Here is a 27,514-nt window from a genome sequence, read left to right as displayed (position 1 = left end):
AAAGTCACACAAAGTCAAGCTGTCTAGAGTAAGGCTCTGTGCATTCTGGGTCACTTCCCTGATAGAGGATTGAGGGGATAATGGTTGCACAAGATGAGATAGTGTGCCTTCAGCATTACTATCTGCTGCTGCTGTTACAGCTGTTACTGCCTTGCCATCTTTAGAGATGTCCCCCAAATCAGTAAGGTCATTTAGAAGTCTCCATGTTTTATGTTCCTTTCTATTTTCTTCTAAATCACCCTCATTCTTCTAACAACTCCTAGTTGGTGGTTTCTGCCATATACCTTTTGACCATGGCATTCTGGGAAAGTGCTTTTTTTCTTCCAGTCATCTATCTGCAGCAATACCCATATGCATATAGGGACAGGAAGAAGGAAGAAAGTCTCTACTATACTCCAGCTTTTGTTCAGGCTTACTACAGACACCAGGGCAAAATCTGGCCTATCCATCTGTTATGCCTCCCTCATACGTGACATCACCTGACTTTCTCTTTTTTTTTTCTTTTTTTTGGTCTTGTACAGTTATTTGGTGATGTTGGTTATATCTCTTTTCGCCTGGAAGCCATTGTCAGTAAAAAGCTGTCACCAATTTGCACCTACCTCATATCTTTTCATAGTTTTCTGGGTTATCTCAAATTTGTAAATTCTTCTAACATTATTATATTCCATGAGCCATAGCCACATAGCATCATGGAGAGGTTATTGGTAGGAAAAAGCTGGGCTTTTATGGTAGAGAACAGATTGTTGTATAACAAACTGTTCATTACATAACAAACTATTGCTTAAAACTAACAGTAACCCTGGGTGCTAGAGGGAACACAACTGAATAAAGGGTAAGGGGAGCAACTGGTCTAGGAATGTGCCATAGTGATATGCTTTTGAATCCAACTGGCCAGGATTAGGGGAAGGAATGTACAAACCACAATTATGAAAAGTTTGCAGAGCTTTGCTAAGAGGAAGAACAAAGAATTGTTATCCTAGGAATAAAGACTCTTAAAGATAGCAAAAAGAATATAAATATGTGCAAGAATAAGAACAGACTCAGGATGGTAAAGCACACCAGAGAATAGAGGAGGGAGAAACAAAAGAGTAAAAATTTGAGGTTGTTGTCTGGATTTCCGTCCCTGTTTTGGGGTGACTGGGTCACAGAGAAGGGCAGAGCCCCTGCACTTTATACAGGCCCTTTGCCTTGAGAACCAGCTGGAAGAGTATTTCTCTTTAAAGTCAGTAGCACTTTGTTTGAATCCGGGTTCTGTCATTTACTACCTTCAGGACTTTGGGTAAGTAACTTAATCTCTCTGGACCTTATTTTTTTTTCACCTGTAAAATGAGGGAATTGGATTAGATTCAATTCAATTTAATTTGACAAACATTGAGCACCTAGTTGTGTAAAGCACTGACTTCAAAAGTCCTAAAAAAATATGATCTGGCAATCTTACAACCTTATCTGACCTGCTAATACAATCAACATGTTCTCAGACATAAACAATAAAGATGTTTGGCAGGGAAAGTGGGCTATTTCTTTTCCTAGGAGAATCAGAGAAGCCACATCCAACCCTGCTTCTTTAAAACCAGATAGTTCTACCCAGGGGAAGGGCAACTGGGTAACCCTAAACTGGCTAGGATATAAGGCCTCAGTCTACACACCCTCTTTATGGAACCATCCAATCTCCATGATTTTTATTGAGTGCATCAAGACTCTTCAATGAAGCTCTCCCTCCAGGCCTATCAGGCTGTTGACCCTGGATCCCTGCCCCATCCATAGCTTATCTCTTATAGATACAGCCCTCAAAAAGGCAGCATGAAGAAGTAAATGGCAAGAGTAATCTACCTGAAGTCAGAGAGCCTACGTCACTATCTCTGTGACCTTGGGCAGATTACTTTATTCTTCTATTTCAATTTCCTCAGTTGTAAAATAAGACAGTTTGACTAAATGACATATTGTTTTTCCCCTTCCCCCCCCCCCCCCCCCCCCAAATCCTTTCCTCTTCCTTACTTTCCTATTACTGCTGAGGGCAAGACCTGCCCAGTCATCTGGGCTCATAACCTAGGTGTCATGCTTGGCTCCTCATTCTCACCCAACTCCCCATTCAAAGTGTTGCCAAGAACTGTCATTTCTACCCTGGCAGCACCTCTCTCTCACACACACACACTCTTTTGTCCTCTGACTCTGCCTCCACCCTGGTAGGGGCCCTCATCACCTCATGCCCAGCATATTACAATATCTTCCTGGTTGGTTTCTCAGCCTCAGATCTCTCCCCACTCCAGCCCATCTTCCATCAGTCACCAAAGTGATCTTCCTAAAGCACAGGTATGATCATGTTACCTCCTCCCCCATTCAATAAGCTCCCTATTACCTATCAAATATAAAATTCTCTGTTGGGTTTTTAAAGACTTTTATGATCTGGCTCCTTCCTTTACAAGCTTCTTACACATTACTCTCCTACATGTATTTAGTATGATCCAATGATACTGGCCTCCTTTCTGTTCTTCATACAGGATACTGCATCTCTCAACTCTGGGTATTTTCACAACTGTCTCTCTTTCCTGACATTCTCTCCTTCCTTGTCTCTGTCTCCTGGCTTCTCTGGATTCTTTCAAGTCTCAGCTAAAATCCCAACTTCTGCAAGAAGTGTCATTTCTCTGAGATGACCTATCATTTATCCTGAATATAAATATATATGCATAGGTGTAAATATATATGCACATACAGATACATACATACATGTAACTATAGATACACACATAGATATATACAAACATATATGTGTATAGGCCTATGTGTTTATATAAGCATATATGTATGCATATATCTACATAGACATATAAATGTATGTATATAATCTATATTTCTATCTATATCTTGTTGGTTCATAGTTGTTTGCATACTGCCTCCTGAATTAGATGGTGAACCTCTTGAAGGCAGGAATTGTTCTTGCCTTTCTCTGCATCCCCTGAACTTATCACGGTGCTGGTATATAGTAGGTGGTTCATAAATGCTTATTGACTTGCACAAGGTTCCTATCAGGTCTGTAGCTGGTGATAGACCTTTGCTGCCTAACCCAGTGCTCCCTTGGTCTAGTCTATTAGCATGAGATAAGCCACCTCACCCCTGCTCCTAATTAGATATGTGAGTGCTGTAGGGGAATAAAAGGGTGATAAGGTGGAGGGTGGTTGAACTATCCTTTCTAATTGTAAGATTCTCTTATTATGATATAGGACTGTCATTTTTTAAAAAGTCAGATAGAGCAAAAAGAATCTTTATGATACAAAATAAGCAGGATATAGCATAATATGCTGTTCAGACCCTTTCTAGAATGGGGGTTCTTAACCTGGTGTCTGTGAAATTGTTTGTTTTATATTTTGATGACTATTCCAATATAGTTGGTTTCCTTTGTAATTCTATGTACTTTATTTTATGCTCTTAAAAACATTATTCTGGGAAAGGGACTATAGGCTTCACTGGCCTGCCAAAGGGGTCTATTACACCAAAAAAAAAAGTTAAGGTTCTAGAGAATTGAAATAATGATTATGATGACTAGAGCTCACATTTGGGTAGCTAGGTGGCACAGTGGACAGAGTACCAGGTCTAGAGTCAAGAAGACCTGAGTTCAAATCCAACCTCAGACACTTACTGGCTCTGTGAGCCTGGATGAGTAACTTAACCCTATCTGCTTCAATTTCCTTATCTGTAAAATGAGCTGAAGAAGGAAATGGCAAACAACTCTAGTATCTCTGTCAAGAAAACCCCAAATGGGGTCATGAAGAGTAGTATATTACTGAAATGACTCAACAACAACAAAGCTCACATTTATATTGCACTTTAGATTTAGAAAGTCATTTGTAACACTAATATCAACTGATAATGTATTGAGTACCTGCTCTGAACTAGGCACTATACTAATCACTGGGGATGCAAGTAAAAAGATAGTACAAGTATTATCATTCCCATTTAAAGAGGTGGAAACAGGTTCAGAGATATATAAATGACATGTCCAGTATTACATAAAACAACAAAAAACAAGTTACATTTTGGAAATATATATCTTTGATGTTAGTATTCTGTAGAATACTGTTAAGAAGTCAAAGGAATCTGGGTCCAAACCCTGACTCAAATGCTGATTACTCGTGTGACCTTAGACAAGTCATTTCTTATCTCTGGGCTTCAGTTTCCTTCTCTGTAAAATAAAGATTTGGACCAGATGGTTTCTGAGGCAGTAGTGTACTGAGGGCAAGGCAGTGGGAAAGGTCTGTCCCCAATGCAGGCAACAAGGGATTGAATTGAGGAGGTCATCCCAGAGGAAAGAAGAGAGTATTTGGATAAGGAATGGCTTTTCCATCTGCTCTCTGGTGTAAGCTGTAGGAAGGAATTGAGATTGGAGTAAGGGTAAACCCTGTGTGTCTCTATCCTAGAAAAAGATCTCAATATACAACGTGTCTCTGCAGCAGGAGCTATAGCAGGATTCCAGCAGTGGCTACAAAGCCAAAGCCTCTCCCCCGAAACTGGGAGGAGAGAGACTTGGGGCAGTCAGGACCAGTCACTACCTAAGATCCTGCCATAACAATATCTAAGATGGACAATGTTCCACAGCTAAGAAGGAGTTTCTTTGTTGAGGGAGAGGAAAAGAAACCTGAGACATTATTATGTAATTGAAGAGTTTTAATACATTACTTTTTTTTTCTGGTTTTGTTTTTGTTTTTCCTGTGACATTTACTTTTATTTATATTTCACTGACATTATTATATATGCAAAGTCCAATAAGACAAAAAAATTTCACTGCGTTTCTTTTCTGGTCAGTATTATTATTTGTTTCATTTCGTAGTATTTACTAAAAAGAATTTTATTGAATAGAGGAAGTGTTAGAAAAACAATTTGTTCCAGCAGTCAAATAAACTAGGCAAGACTTGGCCATAGACAAGTTTAAATTCCCCTGGGGCTGGTAGTGAGATCCGTGGTGGACCCTGAGGTAGACCCTGAGCTCCAAGAAGCTACTGAGAGGCTGGGGGCTAGGGAGTAAATCCCACTGTCCTGGGGGGTGGGGGGAGTGGGGGGGGGTGAAAGAGCAGGGGTTGTGTGGGTTGGTGAGTGGGTGGTTTTCCAAGTGGCCACCATGGGGGCAGGGGTGGTGCCCAATTCATGCTTCAGTCAGCTAAGATTGCAATGTCCTGGGGTCCTTTTCAGAGGAAAAATGGGATTTTAATGGTTCTGGATCTGGGTTCTGGTTTTGGGTTCCATTGAGTGGAAGAGTGGAGAGTAGTATTGTCTCAGCTAAATGGAGGGATGGGTGGTTCCCTGTTCTGTGTCATATAGGATCCAAGTCAAAGGGTAGACTGGGCTTCGAGTTGCTGTGACAGGATGGGGATGGTATATAACCGGGTAGAGTTCCCAGGGTGTAATGGGAATGCAGATTTGGAAGATCTTCCCTGCCCCTAGGCTAAAGTGCACCTGAAGCCTGGGGTGGGAGGTTTGTTTTTCAGTAGATACTTTTTGATTGGCCAGTGGGTCCAAAAGGTTATTACATTCTCTGAGCCAGGAGAAGGCTATATAAGCCCTGATGTGTAGCTTTGTTTTGGGGGCTCACTTTGAGAAGTGTTCTGTGATTTGATCTGTATTCTGTAAAGCCGTTGTCCAGAGCCCCCCCTGGCTTTGAAAAACCCAGATGGGTATGGATGTAATGGTTGGACAGTTTGGAAATCTGTCTACTTGATCTGTTTCTGTCTTGATAATTCTGCCTGTATATTCTGAAGTTCGGGGTGCTGACCTTTTCCCCTGAACAAGGTAAACGATATATGTCTGACTGATAAAAGTAAGCTTGTTGACCCATTTTGAGTTGCTTTCCTTTAACAAAGCAGATCCAAGAACCTGTATGGGCAGCAAACCCTGAGGACTCGCTTGGGGTGCTTGCTGCTACACAGGGGCTGAATGGAGTGGAGAGAACGGGGGACCTTGGAGGTCGTGGGGTCTGTTTAAGGGGTGTGTGTGGGGGGAGGGGGAGGTGACCAGAAGAATTCTTACTAATTTTATCTGCATCAGGTGTGTTTTTTTGGATTAGGCAGTGCTCCAAGGAAGAGGATGTGAATAGGGAGTGGGAGTGGGCAGAGGTGGGAGAGCCTCATGAAGTGCCAGGGGACCAGTGTAGTCTGGCAGGATTCTATATATAGTTAAATAAAATGATATTTTCATTGTCAGTATTTCTTATTAGCCATTATCATTATTCATTTAATTTCACGATTATTTCTAAAAATAATTTTGCTGTATAGAGGAGAGGAGGGTTGTTTAAAAGTGATATACTCCAGGTGTCAAATTTGCTAGGCAACCCACTACTCTGAAGTCCCTTCCCACTTTAGATCTAAAATATTATTTAGGATGAACAGCAAGATGAGTTAATAAGTGTTTCCCCTGAAGAAAATCTCAAGGAATTACTAATGACTGCACTAGAGCTCCCTAGTGACATGGCCTACTTACTATTCATTAAGTAGAGCATGAACCTTAACCAAAGTGGTTTACTTATCAGTTGTACTGGAAGGACCTCAGTTTCTCCCATTACATCCAGTCTAAGAATGAATTGACTTCTAAGAATAGAATTATGGTGAGGGTGTAGTGTATCTATGAGATGATAACCCACTATGCTCCATCTACACAATGGCAAAAAACAGAATTTCATCTTAGGAAAGATGCTGCTGAAATGAAATTCTGTTCAATTTAATCAACACATTTATTAAGTGTGTACTCCATGTTAAGTACCATGTAAGATACTGGGGATACAAAAACAAAAACTTTCAGGAAATTTACCTTCTAGAAGGGGGATACCCACATAAGCCAATAAAAGATAATAGAAGAGATAGAGAACACAAACAGCTACCCAAATCTGCAAAGGCTTAGGGAAAGGTGGTACCTCAGTTAGCCTTAAAGAGTGCTGAGCAACACAAGCAGTGCCAAGACAAGAGATGAGTGCATTCTAAGCACATGCTGAAGCCTATCTGAATGCACAGAGATGGAAAATGGAGTGTTAAGACTTAGTTAGCCGTCCAATTTGGCTAAAATACTTAGTTTGTGAAAGGAAGAATGATGAAATTTTTTCTTTCAAGTTAGTCATTCCTTATGATATTCTTCCCAAACTCTAAATGGCATTAGCCATAAATAAATAAATCTTTCTACTCCTAGGCCAGATTTTAAATCTGGGGACTTTCCTTACTTCCTCTTTCCATTGCTTCATGGGTGAGCTAATTACTAACAGTTTACCTCCTCAGGCAAATTATTCAAACAGGAAAATGGTCTGTGGATATGTTTCAAGTTTTCTTTAAGACTTAACTATTAAGTGGCTTGTTGAGGAGCGGATTTATTGACATCAATAAGCTATAGTTGGCCTCTATTGGAAGTAAAACCTCATCTTTTCCTTTTCGTGTTTACATTCTAGATCTCTTCCTCTTTTATAAATTTAAGTTGTGGTTAGAGCTAAACCACATGGCTCAAAATGGTAAATGTCTTTCATCACATTTGATTTCAATGTCATGTTGCTATTTCTTATCTAATTCACTGATTTAATTTTTAAGTTTTAAATTCTAATTTTAGCTTCATTGTTTTCTTGTCTCCCATCCTTAATAATGTACTTTTCTGTACTTGGAATAGAGTTAGCATATTAAGTAGTGAATTTACTGGGTATTTTATAGAACAGATGAAAAAAACCTCTGCCTACTGCATCTGTTTTATGCCTACATATGACTTAATTATTTGGCAAAGGTGAATATGTCTTAAAGTTAAGAAATTCATCCTCTTTTTTTTTTTGGTCATTTGTACCCTTTGCCATGTGAAGAGCCTGCCGTAGTAAATTCAAAATAACTACAAGGAACAAATTATCTTGACAATTCAGAAAATAAGTTGCTAAGATTACATGTATAATACAACATAAAGCCAGAAGCTGAAGGTGGGGGCAGTGGCGGGGCAGAGGGTTGTGGGAGGAAACAGAAGAATAAACCTAGACAAACTGAAAACAGCTAGAAAAATATGAAATACAAGTACTTTTAAAAGGCATAGTGGCCCATACCAAAGACCTCTCACATTACTGTGATAGTAATGGCAATTAAAGATTCCCCTGTATTGGCTTGGTTTTCAAATTGATTGTGTTAAAACCCAGAGTTTGTTAATCCCACCTGTGGGATGGGCTTGTTGATGTGAAAAGAAAGTCCTGAACTGGGAGGAGCTGGTGATGTAGATTTGGAGAGACATTAGAGAGAGGCGGAAGATCTTTTTGGAAGCAGCACCTCGTGGAGAGAGAGAGACTAAGAGAATTGCTGGTGGCCGCTTTGAATTGCCCTGGACTTTTGAGACCTGCCCCCTGAGCTGCCAAGGACTGAGGAGACATGGCTGTTTTGCTGGTACTTTGTCTGTCTGTTTTGATGTTATTTTGCCAGATTTGTCCACTGGTGAAAGACTGTCCTGTTGAAGAAGTCCTGGAACCTGGCATTTGGTTAAGAAGCCCTGAGACTGTCCTGCAGACAGAGAGTGAATACTGTCCACTGATGAGGGACAGTACTGTTGTTGCAGGGGTCTGGAGACTGTCCTGCAGACAGAGTGAATACTGTCCACTGGTGAAGGACAGTGCTGTTGTTGCAGGGGTCTGGGAACCTTTCTGTTGGTTCGGAAGCCCTGAAGAAGGATTTTCTTGTTGTATGTTTACAGAAATCCTGGGAGAGGGCTTTGCTAATGTGTTCAGGGGTTCTAGGACTGTTCTACAGACAGAGGATAAATTCATGAAGGGACTGGCAATGTATCTTATGGCCTTGCTAAGCCTTGTCTCCCCAGGAACTAAGATTGCTGAGAACTTGCCTCGTGTCAAGATGAAGAAAAGACCTCCATTTGGGTATTAAGTGCTGAGTTTAAACTTGATGTAACTCTGGGGTAGATTCAATTGTGATCCAGGGGTGGGGAACTTTTGACCTTTTTGTGTTCTGTGGTTGAACAAATGAATGTAGTTTACTTATGTTTGGAAACTAATCTCCATTTGAGAAGAGGGGCTTTGTGGTGGACTTAATTAAGGTATAGCCTGGGGTGGAGAAGTATTTGGAACAGGGACTTTGTAATTGATTGAATGATTGGAAGATCCTGGGGTGGGGTAGTACTTGGAGATTATTTAATCACGCTTAGTAAATGCTGTATTTTGAATGATGTCATGTTTTGATCTTCTCTGTTCTGGGTTTGTCACTGAATAAAATAGAGAGCACCTATGCTGGTATTTTGAACCTGGGAAGTTGCCTTTCCTTGGCATTACATTACAATTACAAATGCATATATTCCACAGCATCTCAAGGAACCTAAGTAACCATCTAGTCTCACTAAATGAAACCCCACTATAATTTACCTGACTAGTAGTGGTACAGTCTTTCCTTGGAGACCATCATTGAGATGGGACCCAAAGCACTTTTGGACAACTCCAAGTGTTTTTCTTGACATCGAGTCTAAATCTGCCTCTTTGAAACCTAGCTTCCTTTCACCCTTTGTTCCTGGTTCTGCCCTCTAGGGCTAAACAGAACATACTGAATATTTCTTCCATATATCAGTCCTTCAAATACTTGAACACAGCTATCATGCTTCTCCTGAGACTTCTCTCCTCCAGGTTAACTAAACACAGTCCTTAAATGTATTCTTATATGATGGTATTATTCATGGGTCTTCATTATCTTAGATGTCTTTCTAATTGCAGCAAGATAGCACAGTGAGTAGAGTGCTGGGCCTGGAGTCAGGAAGACTTGAGTTCAAATCCAGCCTCAGACACTTACTAGCTCTGACCCTTCTGTTTGCCTCAGCTTCAACAACTGTGAAAAGGGGATAATAATAGCTCCTACCTCCCAGCGTTGTTGTGAGGACCAAATGAGAGAATAATTGTAAACTGCTTAGCACAGTGTCTGGCACATAGTAAACACTATATACACATTAGCTATTATTATTATCACTTCTCTGAATACTCTCTATTTTGTCAATGTACCTCCTAAACTGTGGTGCCTAGAACTGAACACAGTATTCCAGAGGTGGGCTGATGAGGGGAGAGCACAGTAATGGGAAGCACAGAAGTAGTTCACGCCTTGTTTTAATTCAAGTTTCTTTTGAGTTGTATTAAGTCTGTTAAGAAACAGAACATGTGAACCCCGCAACTTGTGAACCCTAGAACTCATGAATTCCTGCAACAGGAAGGGGATAAGGAGAGGCCCAGGCTAGAGACAACAGAACTGAGAAGAGGACTCTTGTGTTGTCAGAGTCAAGAAGGAGAAAACTCGTGGTATCCTGGCACTCTGTTTGTCTTCCCTATTTGTGTTGGTGTTTGTTTGTGATACTTTGTACAGAAGCCCTGGGATCTTACTGGAAGCCCTGAAAGAGGATTTTCTGGTTGTATGTTTACAGAAGTCCTGGAGGAGGGTTTTGGATGTGCCGGGACTTTAATGATGATTTGTGCTGACCTTTTGGACCTTGTTGGTGGGTCTGTGTTATCTTCTATGTTGATGATTTGTGTTGAGTTCTCAGATCTTGGTGGGTCTGAGTTGATTTCACAGGCAGATCGTGAATTGATGATGGTGCCAGCAATGTTTATGAATATTATTGTGGCTCTGTAAAGCTTTGTCTTCCCAGAAACTGGAACTTTGAAGGACTTAAGGTGGACTGGACACTGTGAACTTCAATATGGAACAGGAACTTGATGAAGAACTGGACAAGGAGCTAGACAAGGAACTGGGAGCTGCCTGCCTTTGAACCCAGGTGACAGTTGGAGCTGGGACTATGGAAGAGGAACCATGGAAGCTGAGAGAAGCTGAGTCAAGCTGAAAGAAGACTTTACTTGGATACTGTGTACTGACTGAGAAGATTATGATTTACTGTGACCTAGGGGTGAGAACTTTGACTTTTGTCCTTTGTGATTGAATTAAGGATTTTGTGATTGACTAAATGAATGTACTTTGTTTCAAACTATGTGACCACTTTGGTGAAAACTATGTGGCTATTTTGTGATAAGTTGTTGAGTTGTGACATGGTGAATGCTGTATTTTGATTTTCTGTGATGAGTTGTAACATTCTGAATGCTGTACCTTGATTTTCTCTAAATGTTTTGCTCTGATTTGCTATTGAATAGAGAGTTCACTGTGTAAGCAGAACCTTGAAAGCTGTTCACAGCAGCAGTCCTCTGGAAAGCTGCTTGTGCATGGCTTTACAAGCACAGAAGCTATGCCTCTTTCAATGCTGCCAAAATTCAGATAAGGGGTTGGGGTTGGGGTTGTTGTTCTTTTTGACTTGTATAACCTAATGCAGAGTCAGATTTGAGCTACTACATCCAAATTTCCAGGTCTTTTTCAAACAAACTGTTATCTAACTATGTCTCCCCCAGACTTGTACTTGTGAAATTTTTTTTTTGAACCAGACGTGAGACTTATTTACTCTTACTGAATTTGATCTTATTAGATATAATACAATGTGCCTATTAAGAGCTTTTTGTTACCTACTGTTATCAGTCCTTCACAGCTTTGTGTAATCTACATGTTTGATAAGCACTCCATCTATGCTTTTAGCCAAGCCGCTGATAAAAATGTCAAATAAAACATGGCCAACCACACATCCCTGGTACCTCTCATTAGAGGCCACTTGCCATCAGTAGCTGCTTTTTGAGGCCAACTAGTTACCCTGTTCTGAATCCACCTAACACTCCAGCATTATGTATCAGTCCACAAACACTGAAGTAAGCCCTCACTATGTGCTAAGCACTTTGCCAAGTTATGGGGCTACAAAGAGGGGGAGGGAGGGAGAAAGAGTCCCTGCCTCCAGGGAGCTCACATTCTAATGGGAGAAAAAACGCAAACAACTCTGAACAAGCAAGATATACACAGGATAAGTTGCAGAAAATCAACAGAGGAAATGCACTAGCATTAAGAGGGATAAGAATTCTTATAAAAGGTGGAATTTTAGCAGCAGAGGAGCATTTAAATATTATCTTTCAAAAGGTAAACTACATTACTTATGTGCTCTTCAGTCTTATGTGATTACTCATGATTCATTTTTCTGTTTTATTTAGAGACTATTCCCAACCTACCTGATTGAGTAGTACATTTTTGTTCTTGTTCAGTGGTTCTAGTCATGTCCGAGTCTTCCTGACACCATTTTGGATTTTCTTGGCAGAGAAACTGGAGTGATTTGCCATTTCCTTCACTGGCTCATTTTACAGATGTGGAAATGGAGGTAAACAGGGTTAGGTTACTTGGCCAGGGTCACATAGTAAGTGTCTGATGCCACATTTGAACTCAGGTCTTCCTTGACTCCAGGCCCCAGGACATTATCACTATGTCAACTAGTAGTATTTTGGCAAGTATATTTATTGCTTACAGTACCTTTAGAACTAATGTGCCTTCAGTATTCTCTAAAGAGGCTTTCTGACAGTAATTTTTGTTATTCTAGGTGCCTGAAAACTTTTACTTTCGTTTTCCTTTTTACTGCTTTTGAAGAAAAAATATGTATATTGTACTCTGCATTTTATCACGTCTGACAGAAACAATTTGGTTTAACATTATTCCATATCAAGTGCTTTGTGAACCTTAAAGTTCTATCTAAATGCTAGTTATTTTTTTTATGGTTGTATTATTTTTATTTCAGTCACACAAACTAAAGTGGTTTCCTCAAAACAAACATTAGGAGAAGAAGGGAAAACAACTCTAATAATTATTCTCTGAAACAAGTTCCAACCTCTATTTTTAGTTAAAAAAAAAAAAAGAAGAAGAAGCAAGGTTGGGGAACAGACTTAAAAGGAAACACCTCCCTGACGGTTTCGGGGCTTGTAACTCTGAAGGAAAAAACCTGCCATGTGTCAGAAATGCCCAAATCTTAAAGCAAACATCACAATACAGACGGCAGCACAAGAAAACCACTCTGGAAATGCCTGAAATACCCTTAAAACAGGAACAAAGACCACCATGTTTGGCTACATTTTAAAAAAGGGTTCAGAATCTTTCAAATGAAATAGCATTGAACTTTTCCTAGGAATCAAGTCCCCAGGAACCAAGGATGTCAAAAAACTGAAAAGCCCCTGCATGTTTTTCAGTCTGGAATGGCAGATAAAACAAGTGAGCCAATGACTATTCTAACTTTACCTAAAGAAGAGGATTTCAAAGGATTACAAAAGACATGATTCATGGGATTCTTCCCCAACACCTGCCCAGCCCCCAACTTTCTTTTTTTAAAAACAGATTCATTAACTGAAAGTTAGAAGTAAGACACCAAATTTCGAGGCCAGTACAAGGCAGCAGCACAGGGGTCTTCCCAGCAAAGTCTCTGGCAAGGCCAGGCCAAGGCCAAGGCCATGCCTCCACTGCTTTCCGGCCTGTCGACCTGGCTTTTTCTCTTGTCCTCTTCCGCTGCCAGGAATCCCTCCTCCGCCTCGACCTCCAAACACACCTCGGCCAGCTCCGCCTGCACCACGCCCCTTCTGCTGCTTCTGCTGCTGCTGCACGCCACCTCGGCCCCTGCCCTGGGACACCACCTCTTCTTTCACCATGTCAATAATCTCATCAGGAATCCGCAAGTACTTAATGGTACTGCCTCGGATGTAACACTCAGGCATTCGCCAGAACTTGTCGCCATCCCTGGATGTACAGATGACTTCTCTCAAATTGATGTTCATCCAGTTATCACAGCTTACAAGGTGCCCATTGTAGGTTTCACCATTTTTTAGTTCTACCAACATGGGATGATTCTGGGCTGTCTTCAATAAGGATAAGGGCAGCATGGTGCCGGCCCGAGCCGGGGCAGGGACAGGACCACTAAATGCTAGTTATTATTATTATTTCTATATCAAAAACATTTCTTGCCTAGAGAAAGAAAGATATCCCAAATGGCAGAGTTTCTCTATGCTCTTGGAAATAAATCCATCCTTAGATAGTTTAAGGTAACAGGAATCTTGAAAAGACCATTATATCTTGAAATTCAGTTTTGGGTTAATATTCCTAAACAACAGTCTGAACTGAAGAGTCACAACTCAGTTCCCTCCACTTCTGCAAGGACCCAGAAAGATTTCCTCCATGCAAATTAATATCTTAACCTTGAATGCAAAGAGACTGCTTCCCTTAGATAGGTCATCACCCCAGTCACTTCACAGCAGGTAGGGAAGTAATGGTATTTATTATCTAGACTACAGCTAAATTTTGTTACCATCATTCATCCATTTCCCTAAAAAAGATCTTAGCTTATTTTCTATCCACTTTCCTAAAGGAAAAAGTCTGGAAAGGGTTTTAGACCAGAAAAAAATTTGTTTTACTAGAAAAGATGTTTAAAATATGTTTCCACTGTTTTTTTCTTTCTTTCTTAAATTATACGGATGCTGGAACTATTTTGTTCTAATAGCCAAACAATAGTATTTTATATAGTGCTTTAAAGGGTATAAAAAGCTTTACAAATATTATCTCATTTTATTCTCACAATAACCCTGGGGGGTAGGTGCTATTATGATCCCATTTTTTCAGATAAGGAAACTGAGGCAGACAGAGATTAGGTGACCTGTGAAGGATCAAAGAACTAATAAGTAGCTGAGGCAGGATTTGAACTTTAGGTCTTCTTGATTCCAGGTTCAAAGTTCTATCCACTCAAGGAAAATTGACACTAGGACTTCAGAAGGAATATGTATGTCAACTGTTTATGTCCCTTGCACATTGTTTTCATCAATGACTGACCTGTTACTTTTTGTTTTCCAGTAGGGTATTTTTGATTACATGAATTGAAAAGGCCCAAACTTCATGTTCCCCTATTTAAAAACTTTCAATGTGGGTTGGCTAGGTGGTGCAGTGAATAGAGCACCCACCCTAGAGTCAGGAGGACCTGAGTTCACATCTTGGCCTCAGACACTTAACACAAAAACTATCTGTGTGATCTTGGGCAAGTCACTTAACCCCAATTGCCCTACCTTTCCCCCTCCAAAAAGCAAAAAACCTTTCAATGCCCTTCATGTGGTCATTAGCTTTTTTTGCTGTTTGAAATTTAAAACCCTTCACAACCTGGCCAAAAAAAAAATCTTTCTAGGCTGGCTTCACATCACTCCCCATTAAGTTCTTTACTATTCAACTAAACTGGCCCACTTTCTGCTCCCCATATACACCCATTCTCTCATCCTCATGTCTTTGTATAGACTGTCCCTCTATACCTGTAATGTTCTCTCTTCCTCTGGTCTCTTAGCATCCCTAGCTCCATTCAAGGGTCCCCTCTTGCTATCTCTTACCTAACCCCTCCAAAGCCTTTCCTGATCTCCTTAGATGCTGGCCCTCATCCCAAAACCCCTCCAAAAATTAATTTAAATTTGCTTATCTGTGGCATGTTTTCCCCATTAGGAAAGGGAATAAGAGTAACACAAAGCTTATTACAAGAGAGGCATTGTGCCAAGCACTTTTAAAAATATTATCTCATTTGATCCTCACAACAATCCTAAGAGGTAGATGCTATTATTATTATCCCCATTCTACAATTGAAGAAACCAGAGATGAAGTGACTTGCCCAGGGGTCACACAGCTAGTGAGTGTTTGATTTGGACTCATGTCTTCTTGACTGCAGGCCTAGTGCCCTCTATCCACTATACCACTAGCTGCCTCTGATATGTGTATGTGTGTGTAGATGTATATATGTGTAAATTATGTGTGTTTATGTATCTATGTGCATGCTTCTCAGTTTTGTCGGAGTCTTCTTAACCCCATTTGGAGTTTTCTTGGCAAAGATTCCAGAGTAATTTGCCATTTCCTTCTCCAGCTCATTTTACAGATGAGGAAACTGAGAACTGGGTTTAAAAATACATGTGTGTATACACACATGTATACATACATATGTGTGTACACACATGTATACATACATATGTACAGATATTTATTTATTTACATCTCCAGTTGGATTTAAAACTGTAAGATGGTTTTCATTTTTGTCTTCAGTATCCTTAGCACATACTACAGTACTTGGCGCACAATAGGCTGTTAATATATGCTTTTCCCTTTGGGTCAAGTCCAAACCCAAGACACTAAACAACCTTACTGTAACTTAAAATTAGCTTAAACCTAGGGCCTTCCCTTCATTAATTATTTCTTATTTATCCTGTACATAGTTTGTTTGTACATATTTACTGAAATATTGTATCCCCCATTAGATTGTGAGTTCTTTGAAGGCAGGGACTGTCTTTGGCCTTTCATTAAATTTCCAGCATTTAGCACAGGGTGTGGCATCTAATAGGTACTTAAAAAATGCTTTCTGACAGACTAAACTTTCCAACTTTACTAATAACAGTAGAGACTTACTAAATATTCAGTTGAACTAAATTAACCAAATTATTTCAACTTTAGGACCTGGATTCTCCCCCTCCCCTCACCCCCCAACTTTCATAACCAGTCAGGAGAAAACTGAAAGGGAATAATGACCGTGCTCAAAGGGAAATAGGGAGGGCTGGCTAAAGTGGTGAGGAGAAAGGAAAAGAGAAGAATGATTGATTTGAATGGAAAAATGTCATAATTTTTGTGTTTTCAGTTTCATCACCACCCCCATTTTGGTTAGTTTCAGCTCCTCCTTAAGCCTCTGCAATCCATTTACAAAACCTCAGACTTCGGAGTGAATGGGGACTTGGAGGCAGGGTCAGGAAAGGCTGACTTGCCCAGGGTCACACAGCTAGCAAGTGTCTGAGACACTGAAAACTCAGATCCTTCCTAACTCCAGGGTCAGTGCTCTACCTCACCACCTAGCACCCTGAGGGGGGGGGGGGGGTTTACTGCTGCCAGCAGGGGTGGTGGAGTTTAAAAATGGAAGGCTAGGTAAGGCTTTGGGAATTACGGAAAAGTGAACTGGGTGTCTAAAGAGAATAACATTTTTACAGTAGTCAATTTGTTTTACAGGTATGAATTTTGTGCCTTTATGAATAGGCCCCCATATGGGTCTTTAGACAGTATCCCAAAAGTCTGACTGTAGTTTTAAGCTTGGGGCTTAAGTTAGTGCTCAGTTTTAAGCTGAAAACTGCACTAAGGCTTTGGGGACTCCCTGTATTTGAACTGTGTGCAATTGTCATTTAAAAAAAAAAGTACTTTCCTTACTTTAGCTGAAACTTGGAGAAAATTTTCAGAGGGCCATATTTAATTTACGGTTTAATTTTGGGGGACATGCCATAACGTTGAAAGTATATGTTTGTGGGGTTGCTTGAACACCATTCAAATTGTGTATTCATTGTTCAGAATCCGTTAGCACTTCTCTGCTTGAGGATGCTTAGTTACAATGCTTCCGGGGGTGACCTGCATTGCCACCCTCGTCATTGCATTAATAAACGAATTAAATCTTTTCGTAAAGGGAGAGGAGTGTGAAGGTCTTCACGCGCATGGAAGGTTGACATCGTTATTGTGTTGCCATTAGAAGAGACCCCAGGCTTTTAAAGCCTGTTCTGCGCGGCGGGTCATTCGTCCACATGGGCGGACGGGCAGCGGCGAACAGGACAGCTTGGCCCGCCCCGCAGCTGCATTTGCCCTGGCCAGCCCCAAGACCGTCGCGGGTCTTCCAGGCTGACCCTGGGCCTGGACGACTGCGCCGGGGGCGGGGCTCGCGCAGAGGAGGAGAGGTCCTTTCGGGCCGCCGGGAGCGTTACAGCGCCCCATCCCCTCCCCGCCGCCGCCGCCATCTTGAGGAAAAGGGTCCCGGCGGAAGTAGTCGTCGATCCCGTCCACCGTCCCCCCACCCCCACGCCCGCTGGGGCGCCTCCGCCTCCCGGGCTCTGAGTCCTCCGAGGCGGGGCCTGAGCCAGGCTGGGGCGGGGCGGCCCGCAGGGGGCGGAGTTGGCTGAGCTATCGGGAGCGCGCGCGGGGAGGTTGGGGGCAAGGGTGGGCAGGTTGCGCGCTCCCTCTCCGGGAACTTGGCTGAGGAGCCGCCGGCGCTCTGCGGGGAGGCTCCGGGGGTGCTGGGAGATGCCTCCGGCTTCCTCCCCGGCCGGTCCTCCCCAAACTCCGGCCCAGCCCGAGGCTCTGGCGGGCGGCCCGGCCCGGCCGGCGGCCCCGGGGCTGCGGCCCTGGCAGGTGAGAGGCTCCCTGGGCCCTCTTCTCCGCCTCCATTGGAGCCCTGGACTAACCGCGCCCCGGCCCGGAGCGTGTCTGAGTGTGGTGCCCACGCGCTCCCACGCACGTCGTGGTCACGCGGCTCTGACCCCAGGGGGACAGGGGTGCAGACCTTGGAGGGGGGAGGGAGAAGACATTCCTGACCCTGCCTCGACGTCCCCCGCTGCGCCCTGGCCCGCAGCCCGCGCGCTGCGGCTTCTCCGCCCGTGAGCAAGCGGACTCGTGGGCAGCGGAGAGCTGGGGGAGTTCTGGGCCGGGGTCTGAAATGGAAAGGTCAGCTCCTCATCCTCTCCCTGGGGAGGCTCGGGCACTGCCCTCTCCTGTTGAAAACAAACAAGCGCCAGCCCCCGGGAATTCCGTGTTCCCGGAGCTTTGGACAACCCCCCCCCCCCCCCCCCCCCAGCTGCGGTGACAGTGACTGTGCCTCCCACGTCCTTCCCTCCCCTTCTCCCACTGCCACCCTGGGACAGGAGACGGATCGTGCTGCACCCGAGCCCCAGCCCCCACAGGTCACTCCTGCCCTTCTCCTCCCCTTCCACCTTGCAGGCCAGTGGATGGAGTAGCATCTGGGCTCGGACTCCTGCGTCCCGCCACGGGCTCCCAACCCCCGACAGACCCACGGCCGCAGCGGCTTCTTGAACCCGATTAAGGAAAGGAGCCCCAGCCCAGCCTGACACTGTCCACCTGGAGACCCCGGGGGCCACGTTTCACCCTCAGGTTAGTAGCCAGGGGCTGGCTAAGAAAAGATCGGGAAGAGTTGGTGGGTAGTTGCCTCTGTAGGCGAATGTTATGGATTACAGGTGAGTGAAGATGTGGTGGTGTGTGTTTGGGTTTTTTCCCCCATACAGGCTGCAGACCTTTTTCTCGGGGTAATAACTGGTTGGAACCCCATAGTTTCATATGAACAACTATTCTTTTAAGCCTTAAATGGTTCACTTCTGCTAAACCAAATATGGATTTCTTAAAAAATTTATGATTTGTTGAATGTTTAGTGAGGATGCGACATTTCCCATTGCATCTCTTCTGCTGAGAGATTAAAGACTGGAAAGCCTTTTTTGACATCTGACTTTTTTTTTGGGGGGGGGGTTGCCAGAATCCAGACTTTAACTTTGACCAGTAGGTGAGAATACTCCATGTAATTTTTTTCAAACTTGTTTTGGTTCTTTTTTTAAAATTATTACTTTAAAACTTAAGACTTTTATTTCATTTTAGATCTTTTATAATGTTTTCTTCCACTTTGTACACTACTTGCCATGAGGCCATCAAAGTCAACTTGAAAATCATGGCTATAGTTTCACTCTCCATTGATTAACTTTTAAGTAGGTAAGAAGATGACTTCTAAAGGAAGTAGTTCCTATTTTACATCAAAATAAATTAAACAGTTGTTAGGGCATTATGACATATGCCTTCTTTTCATTTTAACTATCTTTATTGCTAAACATATCTTCAGTTTTGTGGGCAGTTGATTTAGCACATCTGATTTTGTCTAATGTTTGGATTAGTTAAAGCTATTCAATTAGGTTATTTAAGTGAATACCAAGGTAGTACAAGTGAATAGAAATAATTTTCTGCTTTGTGTCACTGGCTATGAATAAAACTTAAAATAAGTAATGGATATGTTTTACCACCTAATTCTCCTAACTTTTCTTAGTCTAGATAGATTTTTTAACTGATTAATTTGAGTGGCAGCATTATATAGTGGATAGATAGCTTGCCTGGGGAGTAGGAAAGACCTGTGTTCAAGTGTGACAGATTATGGATACTAGCCAGACAAGTCACTTAAATTCTCAGTGCCCCAGGCAACTCTCTCAGGACTATAAAGTTGAAGAATTGGTACTATCTGGGAATTCTCTATGCTGATGAAATCATGTATCTAATAAAAGAGACCCAAATTGCTTTGATTAGTTGTTTATTGGATTTTTTTTTCTGATAGCTGTTTACCTATTAACCAGTAACTTCTTAGAATGTAAATTGGCCCTGGTTTGTTTTTGTCTGTAAACCTATATATGCCATATGTTTATTCCTATAGAGAAAGTGATGTAGTGATTTTAAATACTTGTGCAAATCTAGATGATAATCCAGTATTGTGTAAAATAACCATTATTTATACCAGTGGTAGCATTAGACATGACTATTTAACACCCCCTCCTCAGAAATACCTGTTATTTTTGTTCTCTAGTATGTCATCAGACATCACAATTGCTTGTGCTGCTTGCTAAGAAAAACTTGTCATTTTCGTTTTTTTTTTTTTTTAAGCAGTCGGGGTAAAGTAACTTGCTCAAGGTTATACGCCAGTTATTTCTGGGTGTGGTGCTAAGTATCTCAGCCCAGATTTGATCCCCAGGTCATCCCAACACTGGGGCCGGTGCTCTTACTTGCTGAGCCACCTGGCGGCCCCATCATTGTAGCTTTTTTCAGGAAGTAACAACTTTATTTCTTGTTCAAAACAACTAGGTGGAACAGTGGATAGAGAACTGGGCCTGGAGTCAGAAAGTTCTGAGTTCTAATATTGCCTCAGATACTTACTGTCTCTGTGACCCTGGGCAAATCATTTCACTTTTATTTGCCTCAGTTTCTGAAACTGTAAAATGGGGATAATAGCACATACATCTTGGGTTGTCATGAGGATCAAATGAGATAATATTTATAAAGCACTTATCACAGTGCCTGGCACAGTGTAGGTACTTAATAAGGGCTATATTACTTACCCTGTGCTGTAAGTCCTATAGTGTTGATCAAGTATCTACTCTGTGCCTCAAATTCTGATAGGTGCTTTACAAATATCTCACTTGATCCTCACAATAGCCATGGAGGTAGGTGCCCCATTTTACAGTTGAAGGTACAGAGACAAACAGAAGTAACTTGCCCAAGGTTATATAACTAAGACATGTTTGAGGTGGTATTTGCACTGGTCTTCCTAACTCCCGGCCCAGCTCTCCATCCTCTTTGCCTTATAGTTGCCCCTTAGGTATTGGTAGTAGAACTGATCAAAGGAAAGGAGAAGCATGACAGTTCATTGCTGTGAAAGTCAAAGAAAGGGATAGTGCAGAGTGTTAAATGCTAGACAGTGCTGTAGGAGCAGGAGAAAGGAAGGCAGCCTTTGGATTTAGTGATAAGGAGATTATCAGTGACTTTGTTAAGATCTGTTTCTGTAGGGTGTATGATTTGAATCGAACTGAAGGGCTGGTGAGGTTATGGAGACAGAAGTGGGGCAGAGGAAGTCAAGGAGAGAAGGGGAGGGAGAAAGAACTATTAAAGGTGTTGTTAAAATGAACGAGCATTCACCTTCTGGAAGTGAATTAATACTCTCTGATGGCCTTAAAAAATTCTCTATTAATGGCACCTGATAAAAGAACATTGATCTCTTATGAAGAAAATAGCTTGAGAATTGGATACTTTTCAAAGGTACAGTTAATTATTTCTGTTCAGCTTTTTAAAAATGTAATATTTTTAAGTATCCACTTAGTAATTGGTTTCTTGGTCTGCTATAGTACTGATTAAAATTCTCATTTATCTATAATAATAATTGACAGAAGTATAACATGCCTATATGCACATAGGTAGGGAATCTTTTTCTCATTATCTACAGTATCTACAATATATACAGTATATACTTTTGTTGGTTTTGGTCAGTTCTTGAAACTTTCCCCCAAGATTAAGACTGCTCTATAGGTTATGTGTACCATACTGCATTTCTAATAAATGTAAGTTCTTACACATGGAATAGATGATAATACTGCCTGAATTTTGAAATTAAATTTAGGGGTTTTGTTTTGGTTTAGTTTTGTTTTAGTTTCCCAAAATTTGTGAATTTGGAAAAAGCTTATCTGTTTGGGGAAAGAAGTTGTTGATAACATAGTTATATTTGTTATTTTTTCCTTCCAGTAGTCAATAGATTATTGTTTGATTTTTTTTTTTTTTGCTTTTTAATACTTAGGACATTTTAAATTTGTGTGTGTGTGTTAGATTGCTATTGAATATACATTCTTCTCTTTATCCTTCTAAAGTATTTTGCATTTTGGGGCTGAGTAAATAACACTTCCATCATTCCATTTTTTTAATGTATTGAAACCGATACCTAATGAAGTGTTTAATTCTGTTGCCTTCTTTTTGAAAATGGCAAAGATTCTTACTGCTTCATCATTGCTACCCATTTTTATTTTCTACTTTTACCACTATTGTTATGTTAAGTCATTTCTAGTCCTGTCCAACCCTTGGTGATCCCATTTGGGGTTTTCTTGGCAAAGATGTTGGAATGGTTTGCCATTTCCTTCTCCATTTTACCACTATTACATTGTCAAAATAAATTGCCCACATAGAGGATTGTTAGTACTGATTATATTTAGTAACCATTCTTAACTATTATTGAATAACTTATCTGCCATGTTTTCTTATTATCGAAACAAGTTTAATATATTCTAGTATCAGTTATGACCTTTTGGAAGCTCTATGAAATTCTGTATACCAACTTTAGTTAGATTTATTCTCCATTTGAATAACTTAGAAAATTTTTTGTATTGCTAGCTAAAAGCATAGAAAATTCCATCTTAAATGTATATTTTATAAATTGTGTTCTGAGATATCAGTAATTACATAGAACATTTTCTCATGAAAACTTATTTCTGAGACCTTAAGATTTGGTCCTTTTGAGACTTAGAACAAACATAAAAGCTTAAAACTGAATTCTCTGACTTTCATCTGTTTAAATGAAAAGCAGATAAACAAAAACCAAGGGCAGCACAGTGCAGCTATACCAAACCCATTACAACTTTTTTTGCATTTGTGAAAATAAAATTTATTGTCCTGGTTCCTGATTGTATACATAATTAAGTTGTATCACAGTTCTCCTTAAAAAAATATTTGAGGGCTTTGATATACATAAGGTTGTATGTCGTAGGGACAACTCTCTTCCCTTACATATATTTGGGTCTGACCTACCAGACCTTTATAAACTTTGCTAGAATCTTTCTTCAGTCCTAATGAAAACATGTAATGAAGTTCTCCATTGTTGTTACTGATTATTGTGCTTAAACATGTTAAGTATCTTTGAGCATTCATCATAGCCTACTTCATTCTTTTACCAAATGCAAATGATAGACATGCTAGTGTGTATGTAGAAGAAGTGAGTGAGACCCCAGTCCCAAGAACTGTCTTGCTTAATATGCTTTTGTACCAATCTGAGTACCATAACACACAGAATAGGATAGGATGGGGATAGTGACTGGAGCTGAGATTTTATTGGTATGGATAACTTCAAGAAGAAACTCCCACTACCCATCCAATTTAGCACTGGTCTTGCAATTTTACAGTGATGCAGCTGCCTAGAATATGAGAGGTTAAGTGACTCCCTTAGGGTCACTCAGGATGTATCTTCTGGCTCTAAGCCAGCCTCTATCTACTGCCACAAGAAGTATGTAAGAATGCACAACAATAATAGCTCTCTGTAGATAATTCTTTAGCTATCTGTTTCTTCTTTAACTAAAGTCCTCTTCTGATACCTCCCCATGGTTTGGTGGTTACCTTGAAGTTTTGAGGATTGTGCCAGTAAAGTACACGTTCTAGGAAGTCCTGTCAAGACCCTTATGGGCTTTGATCAAGAGCTTAGTGGTAAAATATCTGTCTGAGCACCAGCCTAATTTCAGATAGGTACAATACCAGGTTGTCTTCAAGGTCATTTTTTCCCTTTGATCCCAGCAATTCTCTGAGATTATCATTGATTCATTTGAACAAATGTTGATTAAGTGGGTACTATGTGCAAGGCACTATGCTAGGTACTTAGTCTGAGTTCTTCTGGTATTGTTTATATCAGTGACGAGAGAGAGAGTGTCCACACTGGTGAAGTTATCGCTCTTTGGAATACTGAAATTTCTTTGGGCTTACAAACAGGTGTTTTGCTGAGCTCCAAGAGTCAAATGCATGAAAGTCTCATATTTTCTATTTAGCTTATGTTTTTACATAGCAAACCCATCTTTCTGTATTTTCTCCATTAAAACCGTACATGGTAGTTAATGAGATACAAGATAAGTCATGGGATAAGGCAGTAGGGTAGAAGGGAAAAGATGATTTAGCTCATGGTAAGGGTTTGTTGTGAAACTTGAAAAATTAATTTGCTCTTTTTCTTTCTCATAAGATAGTGATAGAGATGGCTAGGATCTGCTTCATTCCTATTTCTTTCCTTTTCCCCACAGGTACTTCACTGTTTTGTTTTTATCAATTTTTTCTCCTCTTAAACCTATTTGCTTTGGGCTTAAGTCTGAGACTTTCAGAGAAAAATAGAAAGGTGGGAAGTAGAAGCTCACCTTAGAAAAAATAGTGAAGCTTAGCATTAGACTATACCTATATCTCTTTGTTCTCAACTCCTTTTCTGAGCCCCTTTTTCTACTTGGAAATTTTCTCACTAGATGAAAAACAGCCATGTCACTGACTTGTATGCTAAGCATTTAGATTGAGAAATGCTTAGGTTACCTTGAGGATTTATTTTGGGCTTAATTGGGGATTAGGTTGGAAACCTATTAGGGCAGTCCTAAAAATCAGTCTGTTTCCAGACAATATCCATTGCCTGAGACCTCTTCTTCTACACCTCTAGGGTGGTCATATGCTAGAGTGGGACTTAGGATTCCAAAGTGGAGCTACACAATAGTACTAGTGATATTGGAAGCTGCTATTGGGAATGTATATGACTGTTGGGATATATATCTCAGTTTCCTGATCTGTAAAATTATGGGGTTGGACGAGATGACTTTTGATCCCTTCCAATTACAGATGTATGATCATGTTAACACCCTCTCCTATCGTCACTATAATTCTCAAACTGTTCTCAGCTAATTTATGGTTACTTCAAGGTGCCAAAGGGAGCAGCAAGAAAGTTCCTTTGTAGAGAAAGCACCTACTTAATTGGCACTATTTGGTATATACCTTATTTTATTCTAGTTGTTTTTTATCCAACTTGTCTGATATAGAACATAATAATTGCAAATAGGACTTTGTTCTAAATAAACTTATCTTTGAAAGACAAAGTTATTAGGAACCATTTTTTTCATTATATTTCTCTTTAATAACCCTTAAAAGGGAGTGTGTTTATTTACCTGTCCTGTTAACATTATTATTGGACCAGAGGAACAGGGGAAGGGATTAAAGAATGCATTGTTTGAACAGAAATACTGAGATTTATCAAATCACACTGAATCTTGTTTGCTTTTTTCCAGATTTTTAGTTGGAGTAATCTGGGGAGAGAAAAATGAATTTCTTTGCTGACCTGACTTCAAGTAATCTCACTTCATCAGACAACATGACCAGTTCTTTGCCTGCAACAGTAGCCTATCAATTCAATTCCACCAGTAGTCCTCCATCAATGTCAATAACTAGTCTTTTCCCAGCCTTGTTAGAATGCTTTGGTATAATCCTTTGTGGATACATAGCAGGAAGGGCCCACATTATAACGTCAACACAGGCCAAAGGACTAGGAAATTTTGTTTCCCATTTTGCACTTCCAGCCTTATTATTCAAAAATATGGTTATACTTAATTTTTCTAATGTAAATTGGTCCTTCCTTTATAGTATCTTAATTGCCAAAGCTGCTGTATTTTTTATTGTGTGTGTGTTAACATTATTAGTTGCCCGTCCTGACAGTCGATTTAGCAAAGCTGGATTGTTCCCTATATTTGCTACACAAAGCAATGACTTTGCATTGGGATATCCTATAGGTAAGTTTTTTTTCATATTTTTATTATTCAGATTGTTTTATCCAGATGTGTTAGAAAGAAAATTGAAGCCTTTAATACCAAAGAGATTTTTTAAAGTGTGATGAGTTTCTCTGGGATATTTAGGATCTTTTTTGTAATAATGTTTTGTCTTAAACTTTGATGTTAAAATGAGTTAAACCATATTTTTTTTCCAGATCTCAAAAGTATCCTCTAAATGTCCGGCTGTTTTAAAAAATTTATTTAATATTTAATTTTTTCCCCATTTACACATAAATAAATTTTTAACATTAATTTTTAAAGATGTTGAGTTCCAGATTCTCTTCCTCCTTCCTTTCCCCTCCCTCATTCAGAAAGCAAGCAATTTGGTGTAGGTTATACATGTGCAGTCATGCAAAACATATTTTTCCATATTAATCTGATTTTTTTCTTAAAAAGAGCATAACTGAGGGCGGCCAGGTGGCACAGAGAGTAAGAGCACCAACTCCAGTGTCAGGTTGACCTGGGGATCAAATCTGGGCTCAGATACTCAGCACACACACCACATAACTGGCCGTGTAAACTTGAGCAAGTTACTTAACCCTGATTGCTTAAAAAAAAAAAGAGCATAACTGACCTTTAGAATAATGTTGATTACTTCCAAATCTAATTTTTTTCCTTCTCCATTCACCCCATTTTAGAATAGGTTTAGTTTCAAAAAGTTAGTGCTTCTGCCATGTTTAGGAAAGCCAAATTTTCATTGCTGTTTTTTGTTTCTAATTGAATGTTTGGTAACTATCAAAGGAGGTCATAATGTTTTGAATGTAGATATATCATATTTCTGGCAAAAAGTGGAACTCAAGACCAGATTTTTGCTTAATGCATATTGCATTTTCAAATTAAAGTTTTCGATCCATGGTAATGGGGTGCATGGATAAATGAAACAATCCCCAAATCCCATTTTTCTGATGTTTTTAACTTTTTACCACCAGATTTTACCACATGTGCTAAAAGGAATCTGATAGACTAGAATGTTCAACTTTCTTCTTTTCCTCCCCCCTTTGTTAGTACTGAATGGTGAGGAACTAAAATATAGATTTTTTTTTTTTTAGATTTTTCTTTTTGCTTTTTGGAGGCGGGGGAACATAGGGCAATTGGAGTTAAGTGACTTGCCAAAGATCACAGGGCTAGTTTTGTGTTAAGTGTCTGAGGCTGGATTGGAACTCAAGTCCTCCTGACTCCAGGGGCCAGTGCTCTATTCACTGCATCACCTAGCCACCCCAGAACTAAAATACAGAGTCAAGACGAAAATACACACACTTTTTTGAAGTAATTTGATTTTAAAATACTTTTCATAATAATGCTTTTTTAAGTGAAAGCTTTGGAAATTAAACAAGACTTGATATTTGTCCCTACAAGAGCAACAGTGATGTAAACTGATCAAGATATTTGTAGGGATCTCAAATTATTAGTGACTCAGTTCTGTGGTATTAAATATTTAAAGAAAACTAATTGGAATTTAACAAAACTTAACCAAAATGTTAATAGATGTTGTTATAAAATATTACAAAAATCATCATAAAAGACATGACACTTTTTTCATATTTTAAAGTTTGCAAAGCACTTTGCCTAGATTATTTAATTTTAAGCTTACAACAACCTGTGAATTAGGTACTGCAGATATAATCTCTGTCTTACAGATGACTGGCTCAGAAAGGTTGTAAGTCATTTGTACATGGCTGTTTATTGACTAGC

At 40.3% G+C, this 27,514-nt stretch overlaps 1 protein-coding gene and 1 pseudogene across 1 annotated transcript in view; one reads left to right on the top strand and one right to left on the bottom strand.

Moving 5' to 3' along the window:
* Nucleotides 1–12,589: 12,589 nt before the first annotated feature.
* LOC138146589 (U6 snRNA-associated Sm-like protein LSm4 pseudogene) lies at nt 12,590–13,781 on the bottom strand (annotated as a pseudogene).
* Nucleotides 13,782–17,839: 4,058 nt separating this feature from the next.
* GPR155 (G protein-coupled receptor 155) overlaps nt 17,840–27,514 on the top strand; it is a 60,784-nt gene continuing 51,109 nt past the window's right edge. The window contains exons 1-3 of the mRNA XM_069068433.1: nt 17,840–18,041; nt 18,627–18,797; nt 25,286–25,783. Of these exons, the coding sequence (XP_068924534.1) occupies nt 25,318–25,783 (466 nt within the window). The 5' untranslated portion in view covers nt 17,840–18,041; nt 18,627–18,797; nt 25,286–25,317. The remainder of the gene's footprint in view (nt 18,042–18,626; nt 18,798–25,285; nt 25,784–27,514) is intronic.

Source organism: Petaurus breviceps, unplaced genomic scaffold (genome assembly GCF_028583685.1).
Source record: "Petaurus breviceps papuanus isolate PSGF00001 unplaced genomic scaffold, PetGlider_PUasm1.0 90763, whole genome shotgun sequence".
NCBI lineage: Eukaryota > Metazoa > Chordata > Mammalia > Diprotodontia > Petauridae > Petaurus > Petaurus breviceps.
Note: the sequence above shows the minus strand (reverse complement) of the source record. Positions and strands in the feature narration are given on the sequence as shown.